Genomic DNA, 14732 nt, shown 5'->3' on the forward strand with positions numbered 1-14732 from the left:
AATCATCATTAAGTTAAAACTTCTCTGGTAATATACATTTCTCATTGATGAACAGAATGAAGAGATGATTCTACCTCATATATATATACGTATAACAATATGCCAAGAACCGATTCTCACTTCACACACAGTAGTGGTTTTATCTAACCGAAAAGCAAGATAGTGAGCACAGTGTGGTCACTACTCTTCCACAGACCATCCTATTGCCATTGCATGCCATCCAACAGTGCCATTTGATGAGGTACTTCCCTAGGAACTTATTCTCCTGTCTTGTTTGAGCATTTTTTTTTTCTATTGTTAACTTTGTAGTAGCTGGATTTACAAGTTTCTTGTCAGGAGTAATATTTGAATCCATTTTTACCTCAAAGAGTCCAATTTGTAAGCAATTTCTCCTGGTTTGGTTACTTCTCTGACTTAAGCAATAAAATTTAAAAAATTGTTTTAGTGGTAAGTATTCTTTTTTCTCTTGCTCTGAAAAAATCTATTGATTTAACAGAGAGGTAGGTCATTGGGCTTTACTTACAAATGAAACAAAAACTTTGAAGACCTCATGGTTTTATGAAAAATTTTATAACAGAAACAGTGGCACTAAGGGTAAATAGATTGCTTTTCCTATATAATCAATTTTCATATATTTACTTCTCAGTCAAAATTTTCTTTTATAGAAGCTAGTGTGAAATCATTAAAATCAGAGTCAGCTGCCTTGGCATTTCCTATACTAGCACTATAGTTCTCTGAATTATGTTTACACTGATGTTGAAGTAGTTCCAACTATCTGTACTGATTTACAGTATTTATTATAGTATTTTCATCACTGTTTTTATGCTTCAATGAACCACACGTAAGCCACGATCAATTCTGGTGAACTAAGAATATAATATAACTAATTTACCAAGGAAAAATGAATGTAAACTTAAGAATAACACATGAATGACATGAAAGTTCAGAAGCCAAATCAACTGCCCCAGTTAAATGAGTATTTGTCAAGACTAAGCAACCAATGCAATTCTTGTTGTACATGAGGAGTCTAATAAATTGTAAAAGATACAGTGAATGAAATAGGATTTGGAGGGATACCATAATTTATTTCACATTTCAAAATGTGAAATAAAAGTGAACAAAACTGATTATGTTGCTTGTTAACACCTAACTGCTTGGAATCCTTGATAGATAGCTGAGTACACCAATAGTTTAGGAAACACACTGAAAAACATTGCCTTAGAGATTAGAACTATACCTGATATATAGGAGGAACTTGAAGAATGACTACAATTATTATCTTATTTCTTACCTGTACTACCTGCCTCATAGCTTGCACTGGCAGAATGCAAGAGCCCTTCTGTGTTCCATGTCAAATTGCTTATATAGCATGTCTAGCTCACCCTAGCTGGGTGCTCCTGGGGCTTCATCAACTTGGAACTGCTGGGTTGTAAGTCCAGGGACCCTGTCTGTCTTGCTTACAACTGTGTTACTGGTGCCCTACATCTGGTACCTAGAAAAAGACCAATAAATATTTATGAAATGAATATATACAAGCAAGATGAGCGAAAACATCATCTTCTGTGATCTGGACCTAACTATGGAGAAAAATCATTGGATGAAGAACCCTTTTAAAACATTTAGGGACTTCCCTGATGGTCCAGTGGGTAAGACTCCACGCTCTCAATGCAGGGGGCCCAGGTTTGATCCCTGGTTGGGGAGCTAGATCCCACATGCATGCCGCAACTAAGAGTCTGCATGCCACAACTAAACGTGCCACAATGAAGAGCCCACGTGCTGCAAGTAAGACCCAGAGCAGCCAAAATGAATGAATGAATAAATATTTTTTTGAAATTAAAAAAAATGTATGCACCCAACATAGGAGCATCTAAACATATAAAATGAATATTAACAGACCTAAAGGAAGAAATAGATAGCAACACAATAATAGTGAGGACTTTAATACACCCCTTTCATAATGGATGGATCATCCAGACAAGAAACCAATAAGGAAACACTGGAGTTAAACAACATTTAGACAAGATGGAGTTAACAGACATATATAGAACACTCCATCCACAAGCAACAGAATACACATTCTTCCTAAGTGCACATGAAATGTTCTCCAGGATGGATTATATATTAGGTCACAAAACAAGTCTTAACAAATTTAAGAAGAGTTAAATCGTATCAAGCATCTTTTCCAATCAAAGTAATGAAACTAGAAATCAATTACAAGGAGAAAACTGGAAAATCCACAAATATATAAAGATTAAACAACATGCTAATGAACAACAAACGGGTCAAAGAAGAAATCAAGGAATCAAAAAAATACCTTGAGACAAATGAAAAGAAATACAACATAACAAAACTTATGGGATGCAGCAAAAGCAGTTCTAAGAGGGAATTTCATAGCGACAAATGCCTACATCAAGAAACAAGAAAGGTTGTTTGAATACAACCTAACTATATCTCAGGAAACTAAAAAAAGAAGAACAAAGTTGTTCTACTAACAAAGTTAGTAGAGGGAAGAAAAATAACAAAAATCAGAGTGGAAAGAAATGAAAGAGAATAAAAAGACCACAGAAAAGATCAATGAAATAAGAACTGGTTTTTTGGAAAGATAAACAAAATTGACAAACCTTCAGCTAGACTCACCAAGAAAAAAAGACAGGAGTCAAAATCAGAAAGAGTATACATTACAACTGATACCACTGAAATATAAAGGATCATAAGAGACTACTATGAACAAGTATACACCAACATATTAGATAACCTAGAAGAAATGGATAAATGTATAGACACATACATAATGTATAGACTGAATCATGAAGAAACAGGAAATCTGAAAAGATCGATTTAAGGAGATTAAATCAGTAATCAAAAAACCTCTCAACAAACAAAAGTCCAGGACCAGATGGCTTCACAGGTGAATTCTACCAACATTTAAAGAATTATTAATTCCAATCCTTCTCAAACTCCTCCAAAATATAGAAGAGTAGGAAACACTGCCAAATGCATTTTATAAGGCCAGCATCACTCTGATACCAAAACTGGACAAGGGCACCACAGGATTGGAAAATTACAGGCCAATATTCCTGATGAACATAGATGCAAAAATCCTCAACAAAATATTTCCAAACTGAATTCAATGACACATTAAAAGGATATTACATCATGATCAAGTGGGATTTATTCCAGGGATGCAAGAGTGGATTAATATACGCAAATAACTCAATGTGATATATACCACATTAACAAAACAAAGGATAAAAAACATATGATCATCTCAATAGATGCAGAAGAAGCACTTGACAAAACTCAACATCCATTTGTGATAAAAACTCTCAACAAAGTGGGTATTGAGGGAATGTACCTCAACAAACTAAAGGCCATTTATGACAAGCCCATAGCCAACATCATACTCAACTGTGAAAAGCTAAAAGCTTTTCTTCTAAGATAAGGAACAAGACAAGGATGTTCTTTTCTTTTCATTTTTATTCAATGTAGTATCAGAAGTCCTAGCTAGAGCAATCAGGCAAGAAAAAACAAATAAAAGCCATCAAAATTAGAAAGGAAGAAGTAAAACTGTCACTATTTGCAGATGTCATGATATTATATATAGAAAACCCTAAAGGTACCACCAAAAAACCGTGTTAGAACTAATAAATAAATTCAGTAAAGTTGCAGGATACAAAATCAACATAAAAAAATCTGTTGTTTCTACATGCTAACAACAAACTATCAGAAAGAGAAATTAAGAAAACAATCCAATGTACGACTGCATCAAAAAGAATAAAATACCTAGGAATAAAAATGTTCATACTACCCAAAGTTATCTACAGATCCAATGCAATCTCTATCAAAATTCTGAGGACATTTTTCACAGAAATAGAACAAAGAATCCTAAAATTTGTATAAAACCATAAAAGATTCTGAATACCCAAGCAATCTTAAGAAGAAGAAAAAAAAAAGCCAACAACAAAGATGGAGGCATCAGCCTTCCTTGATTTCAAACTATATTACAAGGCTATAGTAGTCAAAACAGTATGGTATTGGCATAAAAACAGACACATAGATCAATGGAACAGAATAGAAAGGCCAGAAATAAACCCATGTATAAATTGTCAATTATTTTATGACAAAGGAGCCAAGAATATACAAGTGGGAAAGAACAGTCTCTTCCAAAAATGGTGTTGGGAAAACTGTACAGCTACATGCAAAAGAAAGAAACTTGGCCACTATCTTACACCATACACAAAAATCAGCTAAAATTGAATTCAAGACTTGAATTAAGATCTGAAAGCATAAAACTCCTAGTAGAAAACATAGGTAGTAAGCTCCTTATCATCAGTCTTGGCAATGATTTTTTGGATCTGACACCAAAAGCAAAGGCAGTAAAAGCAAAAATATACACACAGAAGAGTACATCAAATTAAAAGGTTGTTGCACAGCAAAGGGAACCATCAACAAAATGAAAAGTCATCATACTACCCAAAGTTATCTACAGATCCAATGCAATCTCTATCAAAACTCTGAGGACATTTTTCACAAAAATAGAACAAAGAATCCTAAAATTTGTATAAAACCATAAAAGATTCTGAATACCCAAGCAATCTTAAGAAGAAGAAGAAAAAAAAAGCCAACAACAAAGATGGAGGCATCAGCCTTCCTTGATTTCAAACTATATTACAAGGCTATAGTAGTCAAAACAGTATGGTATTGGCATAAAAACAGACACATAGATCAATGGAACAGAATAGAAAGGCCAGAAATAAACCCATGTATAAATTGTCAATTATTTTATGACAAAGGAGCCAAGAATATACAAGTGGGAAAGAACAGTCTCTTCCAAAAATGGTGTTGGGAAAACTGTACAGCTACATGCAAAAGAAAGAAACTTGGCCACTATCTTACACCATACACAAAAATCAGCTAAAATTGAATTCAAGACTTGAATTAAGATCTGAAAGCATAAAACTCCTAGTAGAAAACATAGGTAGTAAGCTCCTTATCATCAGTCTTGGCAATGATTTTTTGGATCTGACACCAAAAGCAAAGGCAGTAAAAGCAAAAATATACACACAGAAGAGTACATCAAATTAAAAGGTTGTTGCACAGCAAAGGGAACCATCAACAAAATGAAAAGTCAAGCTACCGAATGGGAGAAAATATTTGCAAATCATGTATCTGATAAGGGATTAATATTCAATATATAAATAACTCATACAACTCAACAGCAAAACAAACAAACAATCTGATTAAAAAATGGGCAGGGATTCTGAATAGACATTTTCCCGAAGAACATATACAGGTGGCCAACAGGTACATGGAAAGGTACTCAACATTACTAATTATCAGGAAAATGCAAATTAAAACCATGAAATATCACCTCACACCTGTTAGAATGGCTATTATCAAGAAGACAAAAAATAACAAGTGTTGACGAGGATGTGGAGAAAAGGGAACCTTTCTACACTGTTGGTAAAAATGTAAATTGGTGCAGCCACTATGGAAAACAGTGTAGAGCTTCCTCAGAAAAATTAAAAATGGAACTACCATATGATCCAGAGATTCCACTTCTGGGTACTTATCTGAAGGAAACAAAAACACTAACTTGAAAAGATATATGCACCTTCATGTTCACTGCAGTATGATTTATAACATCTCAGACATATAAGCAAACTAAATATCCATCAGTGAATAAACGGATAAAGAAAATGTGGTGTGTGTGTGTGTGTGTGTGTGTGTGTGTGTGTGTGTAATGGAATCTTATTTATTCATAGAAAAGAAGAAAGTCTTGCCATTTCTGACAACATGATGGACCGTTGAGAACATTATGCTAAGTGAAATAAGTCAGAGAAAAATACCACATAATCTTACTTATATGTAGAATCTAAAAAAAAAAGAAAATCAAGCTCATAGATACAGAGAAAAGATTGATGGTTGGCAGAGATCAGAGTGAGTGGGCTGGCGTGGCTGATTGAGAGGTGGGTAAAATGGATGAAGTTAGTTGAAAGGTACAGACTTCCTGTTATAAAATAATTAAGTCATGGGGGTGTAATGGACAGCATGGTGACTGCAGTTAATAATACTGTTTTGTATATCTGAAAGTTGCTAAGAGTAGATCTTAAAAATTCTCTTCACAAGAAAAAATTATAACTATGTGTGGTGATGGATGTTAACCAGACTTATTGTGGTGATCATTTTGTAATATATACAAATATCAGATCATTAACGTTGTACACCTGGAACTAATACAATGTTATATGTCAATGATATCTCAAAAAAAAAAAACAAAAAAAAAAACAACCACCCTTTTGTGAGCAGAAAGCAACCAACTACAGAAAGCCGTCTATGGTATTCTCAACTATCCATTTAGTGCTCGAATCATTAACAGTTAACTCAATTAGCTCTTCTTCCTTAAAGTTACTTCTGGGTATTAGATCTTCTCTGACTTTTACACTTTCAGTGAAATTCTGATGTTTAAAAATACTGACTTTTGTTTTTGTTTTTAATCTCACATATAGATTTATACATAGCTATATCAGGGAAAACTCTCCTAACAAAACTATTGATACTATTCTTGCTAGCTTCAGGAAGTAGTCCAGATATATTTTTAAAGAAGCCTAATAGTGAAAGATCCTTTTAAAGGTTGGTCTGTTGTATATGTTTTGCTTTAGTTTTTGCACAAAGATACTGTTTTTATTCTCTATCTTGTGATGACTTACTCCTGTTTTAAAGAAAACATCAACAGAAGCCAGAATCTGTATCCTGTTTATCATTGTTAGTTCTGGAAAGAGAATGGGTATGACAATGGTGAGATTTTAAACAGATGAAAGGAAAAGGAGTTCAGTGCTTCAAACAGTAAGATAAAGACAAAACTTAGGACAAAAAAGTTACACATTCCATGGGGCAAACACAAAGCCAACAATTTCCTTTGGCAACACAAAAAGCTGCCTTGAGCCAATAAACCTACCCTCCCTGTGCTGTGGCAGTACTGTTTTTAAGTCTCAAATCAGAATCCTTAAAGGGTAAGCCTAAAAAGGCCCCTCTGGCATATGTTGCCCATGTTCCACTAGTATATTCTTACCATTACCAAAGAAATGAGAATGCTGTTCCTGACCTTGAAATCTGCCCTGATCTCCAACATTTGGGTTTTGACAATTACAGAGATATTGCTTAGATACAAATTAATCAGAGTGGTTAGGCTGGAAAGGGGTAATTCTTGCACCTACGATAGAGGATTCTAAGTAAATTAGTGTTGAATGGATGAACGAACAAATGAATGAAACCACAAATACATCAAGAGCTAAGTATAATAAACACTTGATAATCAGAGGTTTTGAGATTATTCACAGCTAAAAAAACTAGTACATATGAAAAAACTGACTCCATTTACATGTTAGAAAGCATCTATTGTTTGGAACCAAGCTGTAATCAAAAACAGATGCTAAAATGTGGCCACTGTCATATAGTGATATTTGCTTTTCTCCTCATCCCTTCTTTGCAAATAGCCCCTCACTAGAGCAAAGCACCTCTCTGTCCCCAGGACCTAGCCCAGTGCTATATTCTTCATAGATGCTCAGTAAACACTTATAAAACCAAACTAATACCATTAATAAAAATGTCTATGAATAAATCTATATGGAGATAGTTCTGTCAAAACAGAGGCTCATACATAATTTATACTTCCTGGTTAGAGACAGAACAATTAGCGATATAAAGGTTAGCCCATTCTGAGCCATTGAAGAATGACTCAGAGTATGAATATGCTTTGGGCTTGGTTTTATTTAATAAAAGCTTTATGTAATATAGGAATCTCTGGTTGCACTAATACAAAGGTATCATTGAAATGATGGACGTAACTGAATCAAAGATGAGTTTAAATAAATTCAGGCCGAGGAAGCCATCCTTCAAACGTGTTCACAATTTAATTTTAACTGTATGCTTAAGTTTTATTTGAAATTTTTTATAAAGTAAAGCCAAATTCACAATTACAAGGGACAGTGTTTCTTATCACTTACTCAGCAGATACCAAATCATGATCTGTGCATAGTCTAAAAGAAGTTTTTAAACTTAGAAAAGCTTTTCTTAGGAACTCTACTTATGACCTGAAAGATAACTTTCATAAGACACTCTAAAAACAAAAACAAAGAGAAATCTTTTATCTCTTGCAGTTAAATTTCAATAAAAAATTTCAATTATACGGAGTCTTAGATTTTTCCTGTAACCCTCATATTAAGTTTTGTGCTCAGTATTAAATGAATTAAAGTCAATTTCCTTACCAATGAATTATGAGGAACACAAATTAAAATGAAAATGAACTGGGAATATGCACGCAAATATTGTGCATTCATATTATTATACAGCATAATCTGTAAATCGAGTACTAATGAGAATCAAGGTTTAAATGGCTGAAGAATGTGTTTAGTGAATTATTGTCAATCAATGCCTCTATTCCAGGATAAATGTAATCTTGAATGGCAACACACCTATTATTACAAATTCCTAACTAAGTACAGTACTTCATTATTTCAAAATGTCAGTGTCAATTTATAAAGTAACAGATAAACACCATTCTACCATATACCCGATTACCTTTCCCTCAGAGTAAATGAAACACTACTAAGAAAAATTACAAACAACATTTTTATAGTAATAAAAGGAATCTACTGAGTATTAAAACTCTAGGTATAGTGCTCAGAATTTTCATATTTGTTAATGTGGATACATCATGTTTTATATCATTGTAATCAAGTATTATTTTTTCAAGTCACATTATTTCATGTAAATTCTTTCAACTATTCATTTATTCAATCACTTACAAACATTTTTTGAGTGCCTACGTTGTCCTAGGTACACTGTTAGAAGACAGAGTTACAAACATGAATACGATACAACCCTTGCTCTTTAACTCACAGTCTAGTAGAAGACAGAGACAAGTAAATAAAGTTAAATACAACAGTACAAGGTTAAATGGAAATTGTTTATGTTTTTCCCATTTGTAATAGCTAGAGTATTGTATTGAAAACACTCATTATACGTGGAAACTTTTCATCATTGCTCAGAAATCAAACTCTCCTTTATTTGTTCTATGTAAATCTTTCTTTAAAAATTAAAAACAAAGAGAAAATTAAAAAGAATAATTTGATGGATATACGAACTTAGCATCTCAAATTAATAAATGATAAGATTTATTTCATATTTTATCTTGAGACTGTTTTCCAAATCCAGAAATTTCTTGACTGATAAAGCACTAATAATTACTTGAGATTATTATAGATCCTACTAGCTGTGTGACCCTTGGGTAAATTAACTTAAACTTTTTGATCCTCAGTTTTCTCATCTGAAAAGTAGAGATGACAATACCAATCTGTGTTGGATTATGTTCCATCTGCCCCTCAGTATCCATGCTCTACCTAGCTTTTTGCCCAGGGAGGTTTACTTGCCTGCCTTTCAGTTTCTAGTTGGGTTAGGTCAATAGGAGGTACTAGCAGGAGATCAGAGTATAAAAGGAAAGGGAAGCTATTCCTTAGTTTCTTCCTTACCAGTTCACCAAGGGTTGGCTATATCTCTCTAATAGAAGCGATCCTCTTCATATACCACCTTCTCCTAGGCCTTTAGGCCTAAGGGTAGTAATGGCTTCCTTTAGCCCTAGAGTGTACTATCCATTGTTGACTCCCATAAACTCTGCCCATATCTTCATAAATAGTTCCCTTATTAAACTCTTTTCAAACAACCCAGTTTGAAAGTGTCATCTGTTTCCAGCCAGAACTCTGACTCATATGCAGCCTCAAGGGATTGTTTTGAGGATCACATGAGATGATAAATGTAAAGTGCTTTGCATAGTGCCTAGTACATTACAGATATTCAGTAAGTGTTGACTACTATTGTCATTATGAATATTGCTGTTATTATTATTCTATTTGAGGTTCCATGCTCATCTCATCTATACCATCTAAATATGTTCGGGAGACTGCTAAATTCAGAATTCTGGTGATCTTTTTACTAATTCTCACAGTGCTTCAAAAATATGTTCAAGTGTAAAATGTGTTTATTGCTAATCAATCTCAATACTTAAAAAGAGTAAGAGGACCTTAAAAGTGAGTGAAAAACCCATATAATAGATTGGATTTCCTGAACTGTAGTTTCTTCTGTAAACATGCTTCAGAATTCGTTTCCTGTAAATCGACCTCCTGTCATCAAATCTAGCAAAGTATAAATGTCCATAAAGTTAAACAAATTGTTGGGTCTTGGGTCATGAAAAGAATGGACTGAAAGGTAAATTCAGTGGCATAAAAACCCTTCGTTCATGTGGAAACACATCTTCATCAATGCCTTATTTATCCATCATGACATAGGCAAGCATCACCATTTGACAAATTATCTCAACAAATCCTATTAAAGGTCTACTTAACATTTCACCTTACCTCATCCTTTATATCTTCCTGTTGCTGGGCCGTGAAGATCTCCATTGCAGCCATGAGTCTCATCATTAACTCATCCACTGTTGTGTTACCTTGCAACACATGGAGATAGCCAAACTTCACATTAAAGTCATTATAAAATGGAAAGTCATTCTAGAATTAATCAGTAAGGAATAACTACAGTCTAAAAAAATTACAGACTGGCATGCTAATAAAAACTTTCATGTTTTCACTGAAAAGTTTCATATTTTCAGAAAGAGAACAAAGCAGTATACTGGCAATTGAAATTTCAGAATACTTAGATTTGAGGGAACAGTCTCTTACTTAATAAAAAGGACTTTCAGCACTGCAAGAAGAATATCCAAGTCATGAGGATCAAAGTATCTTTCAAGTTAGGAAAACATATCTACTTAATAACGCTAGCAACAACTACCATTTGTTTATATGCCAAACAAATTACATTAAGTGATTAGGTTTATAGATATAAAATCTCATTTAATCTGTACAACAATTCTATGAAGGTGTTATTGTGATTTTGATTGTAACAAGAAGGAAAATGAGGCTTAGAGAGCTCAAGTAACCTGACTAACCAACGTCAAGTTGGTTAAGTTATAGGGCCAGGATTTGAAACCATATGAGTCTGACTCAGAAGCCTGTCTCCTTTGCCATCTTAGCATACTGTTTACTTAGAATTATCTCCTATCACTAAAAATTCTTTGGTGAAACAAGCAGTAATTCAATTTCTGAAAAAAAAAAAATTTTTTTTTCCCAACTGATATTTTTCCCTTTCAGCTGCTTTCAAATGACTATGCTATAATCTTTATGGAGAAAGTATTGTAATATTTGATTTTCTTGAATGTTATTTTATTCCCTGTCCAAGTTTGTAACAAACATATAGCAAATATATGCCATTTCTTGCATGCATTAAGTTCTGTTATTTGCTTTGGATGCATCTACAAGAGAGAAGGAAACTCATGAAGATACATAAAGATATAGCAATTTTTCTCTTCTTTCAAACCTACAGGCAAAAGAGCCTGTCTTCTCCAGGGCCTGAGAAGGTGTCTTCTTGTCCCATTAATGGAATGGCCACCAACGAGACAACAAATAGTAAGCACCCTTGCTTGTATTCTTCCAGAGTAGGGTTTGACTAACATAATCTTTCAATGGTCCTTTCCCAGTTTCCCTTATGACCACTGGCAACATGCAGTTAGGGAGCAGCTGCGGTCCTTAGCCAAAGAAATAATCTAATTTGCTCACATCAGCACTACTCTCTCAATAAATGAGCTAGAGAACAAGTATTATCTTGGTGTGATATCATGTTACCAAGAAAGCAGAACTGGTTTTGTAGTCAGAGTTCTAACCCTAGTTCTGCTACTTATAACTACATGATCTGGTACCTAGAAATTGCCTAGCACATGATAAGGGCTTAATAAATATTCACTTAGTAAACAAATGAATAAGAGAAGAGGGAGTGACTCTAGCTCTCTAACGATCAATTTCTTTATCTGCAAAATGAAGATAACACTACCTTTGTAGGGTTCTTAGAAGGATCAGAGATAATGTAAAGTGCCTGGTACATAGCACACACACAATCACTGACAGTTATTATTAACAGGTATAACAAATGGCAAAAAGTTTAATAAGAGAACCTTCAACGTAGATTTTGTTACCAGGCAAATCTTTGGGTTTCCATTTCTTATTTGTAAACTGTAGTGACTAACAATGAGTATGGGCCATGAATACTTTGTGGAGGGTACTAGAATCATCAATGGGGAAATAGTATAATTTTACAGGTACTACACACTGGTCATTAATTTTCAGGCTTAAAGTCACTGCTTATCAACTATGCTTCAGCCCTAACTATACAGGCTCATTGCCAAACTGTACTTGAAGGTATTTTATACCTAAGCCCTTAATGATCCAAGATGGAGAAAGGTTCCAGTTAATGCAGTTCAGGGAAAATTTATTTTTTATAGCCTATTGCAACAGAACCTCTTTATACTCTTAAAAACTATTGAGATCCCTGAAGAATTTTTATGTGGGTTATGATTACCGACATTTACTGTGTTAGAAATTAAAACTGAAATTTCTAAAACATATTTATCAATTCATTTAAAAGTAACAATAATAAACCCATAATTTGGGGCTTCCCTGGTGGTGCAGTGGTTGAGAATCTGCCTGCTAATGCAGGGGACACGGGTTTGAGCCCTGGTCTGGGAGGATCCCATATGCCACGGAGTGGCTAGGCCTGTGAGCCACAACTACTGAGCCTGCGCATCTGGAGCCTGTGCTCTGCAACAAGAGAGGCCACGATAGTGAGAGGCCTGCGCACCGCGATGAAGAGTGGCCCCCGCTTGCCACAACTAGAGAAAGCCCTCGCACAGAAACGAAGACCCAACACAGCAAAAATAAATAAATAAATTACTAACATCAAAAAAAAACATCAAAAAAAACCCAACATCAAAAAAAACACATCAAACAAAAAAAAACACATCAACATCAAAAAAACCCCCATAATTTGTTAATATAAATATCACATTTATGAAAAATAACTATATGTTCCAAAAGAAAAAGTTCAGTGAGAAGAATGTAATTTCTTTTAACATTTTTGCAAATTTCTTTAATGTCTGGTTTAATAAAATGCAACTGGATTCTCATATCTATATTTACATTAAACCAGCTATAATGTGTTGTCTTGGTTGAAATTTATGAAGCAATTATGGCCTCACACAGATATATAGTTGGAAAAAGGAGGAGTATTTTAATAGATAATTGTAGATATTTTTCTTTAATACACCCAAACTGACAAGTGGAATTTTTTTCAAGGTTAGGTATGGGAGGAATTTGAAACCGTTATCAATGAACTTATTGTACTTTGTTATATTAAAATCCACTGGTCTATTTTGCCCTTTGAATGGATCTTTTACTCATGCATGAGTTTATAACATTATGCATTGGTCATTTGGAAAATGTTGGTTCACGGAGTCATGCATTTCTTCTGAATGTTGACACGTCTTATTTTATGATATCAAAAAAATCACATTTATTATCATCACCATTGACATCACCAGAAAAGTATTTAAGCTGTCAATCTTAAATGTAGGATATAACTTTTTGCTTAAAAACTCAAATTTTATCATTGGCAACAAATGTTGTCAGTTCTTTTTCTTGAAGTAACAGACTCACTTTGTTCATCCTGGAGAAATGTCTGCCCATTGCATCACACAAACTATAAAGACGGTTAAAAATTAATAAAATAATAATTTAAAAAAATGCACATACATGGAGGTGAAAAATATGACTACCAGTACAGTTCTGTGTCATGGCCTTGATTTGTGCTAAGATGCCAGCAGTTTTACACAGCACTGATTTTGTGCCACTTAGTACAAATGTCAATACAGTAAAAAAGAAAGCAAAAAAAGAGTCTATCAAAAATAGACCTTGTAGATTCCCTGAAAGGATCTAGGGGACCTCTAAGGCCCATGGACCATGCTTTGAGAACCACTATTGACTGTAATATTGCTGGAAATATTACAGTAAACAGGAATGAAATATTAATTAATATGAAATTAATTAATATGATTAATTAATATGAAAACAGGAATGAAATATTATCTTCATTATCTATTTACTCTATGCATTTTGTTCCCGCAGCAGGTCTTCTTTAACACTGTTTGTGAAAGTGAATGCTCTAGCTATAGAGAAAACATAAAATACCAGAGGTTTTGTTTTGAGTTTTAAAGGCACTTGAATTTATACCCCTTCCTCCATTACATTACCTGCTACAGAACTTGTGACTTAAATAGGGGCAGAAATTAAGTATCTCAGACACAAGCTTTAGCTTGGAGCATCTGAAACATCCTTTTCCCTGCGGCATAGAAAAGATACTGTTTTCAATGCAAGCTTTGCCATGTATAAAGGAATTTTTTATACTAATACTTAGGATACATTAGTAACATAAAAAACATCACTCATTTTTTTGGTAAAGAATGTGTGCACTGTGATTAAATTGACAGGCATCCTATAGCTTCACACCTCAGGGTTGCATTCTAGACGTGGATTCACACAAATGAGGTGAAACGACTGCCACTGTGAACTATTCAATTCACAATATCCAGTCACTGGTTTTTCCAGATAACTAAAGATAAGGATTTCCTTCAACCAATCAACATTACAGCAAGAAATATATGTGTGTGTGTGTGTGTGTGTGTGTGTGTGTGTGTATGAATGAAATATCATATTTGATGACTGATTATGGCTTAATTTCTAGTTTAGAAAATTTAGCAATTCTGAATATTTAACATGATTATCCTATGTCCCAAG

The 14732-nt window shown here is 34.0% G+C and overlaps 1 protein-coding gene across 1 annotated transcript in view; it reads right to left on the reverse strand.

The window, feature by feature from the left end:
- FAF1 (Fas associated factor 1) overlaps nucleotides 1–14732 on the reverse strand; it is a 469659-nt gene that overhangs the window by 72942 nt on the left and 381985 nt on the right. The window contains exon 19 of the mRNA XM_024739340.1: nucleotides 10413–10501. Coding sequence (XP_024595108.1) covers nucleotides 10413–10501 — 89 coding nt within the window. The remainder of the gene's footprint in view (nucleotides 1–10412; nucleotides 10502–14732) is intronic.

Source organism: Neophocaena asiaeorientalis, unplaced genomic scaffold, assembly GCF_003031525.2.
Source record: "Neophocaena asiaeorientalis asiaeorientalis breed wild unplaced genomic scaffold, Neophocaena_asiaeorientalis_V1.1 scaffold138, whole genome shotgun sequence".
Classification (NCBI taxonomy): Eukaryota; Metazoa; Chordata; class Mammalia; order Artiodactyla; family Phocoenidae; genus Neophocaena; species Neophocaena asiaeorientalis.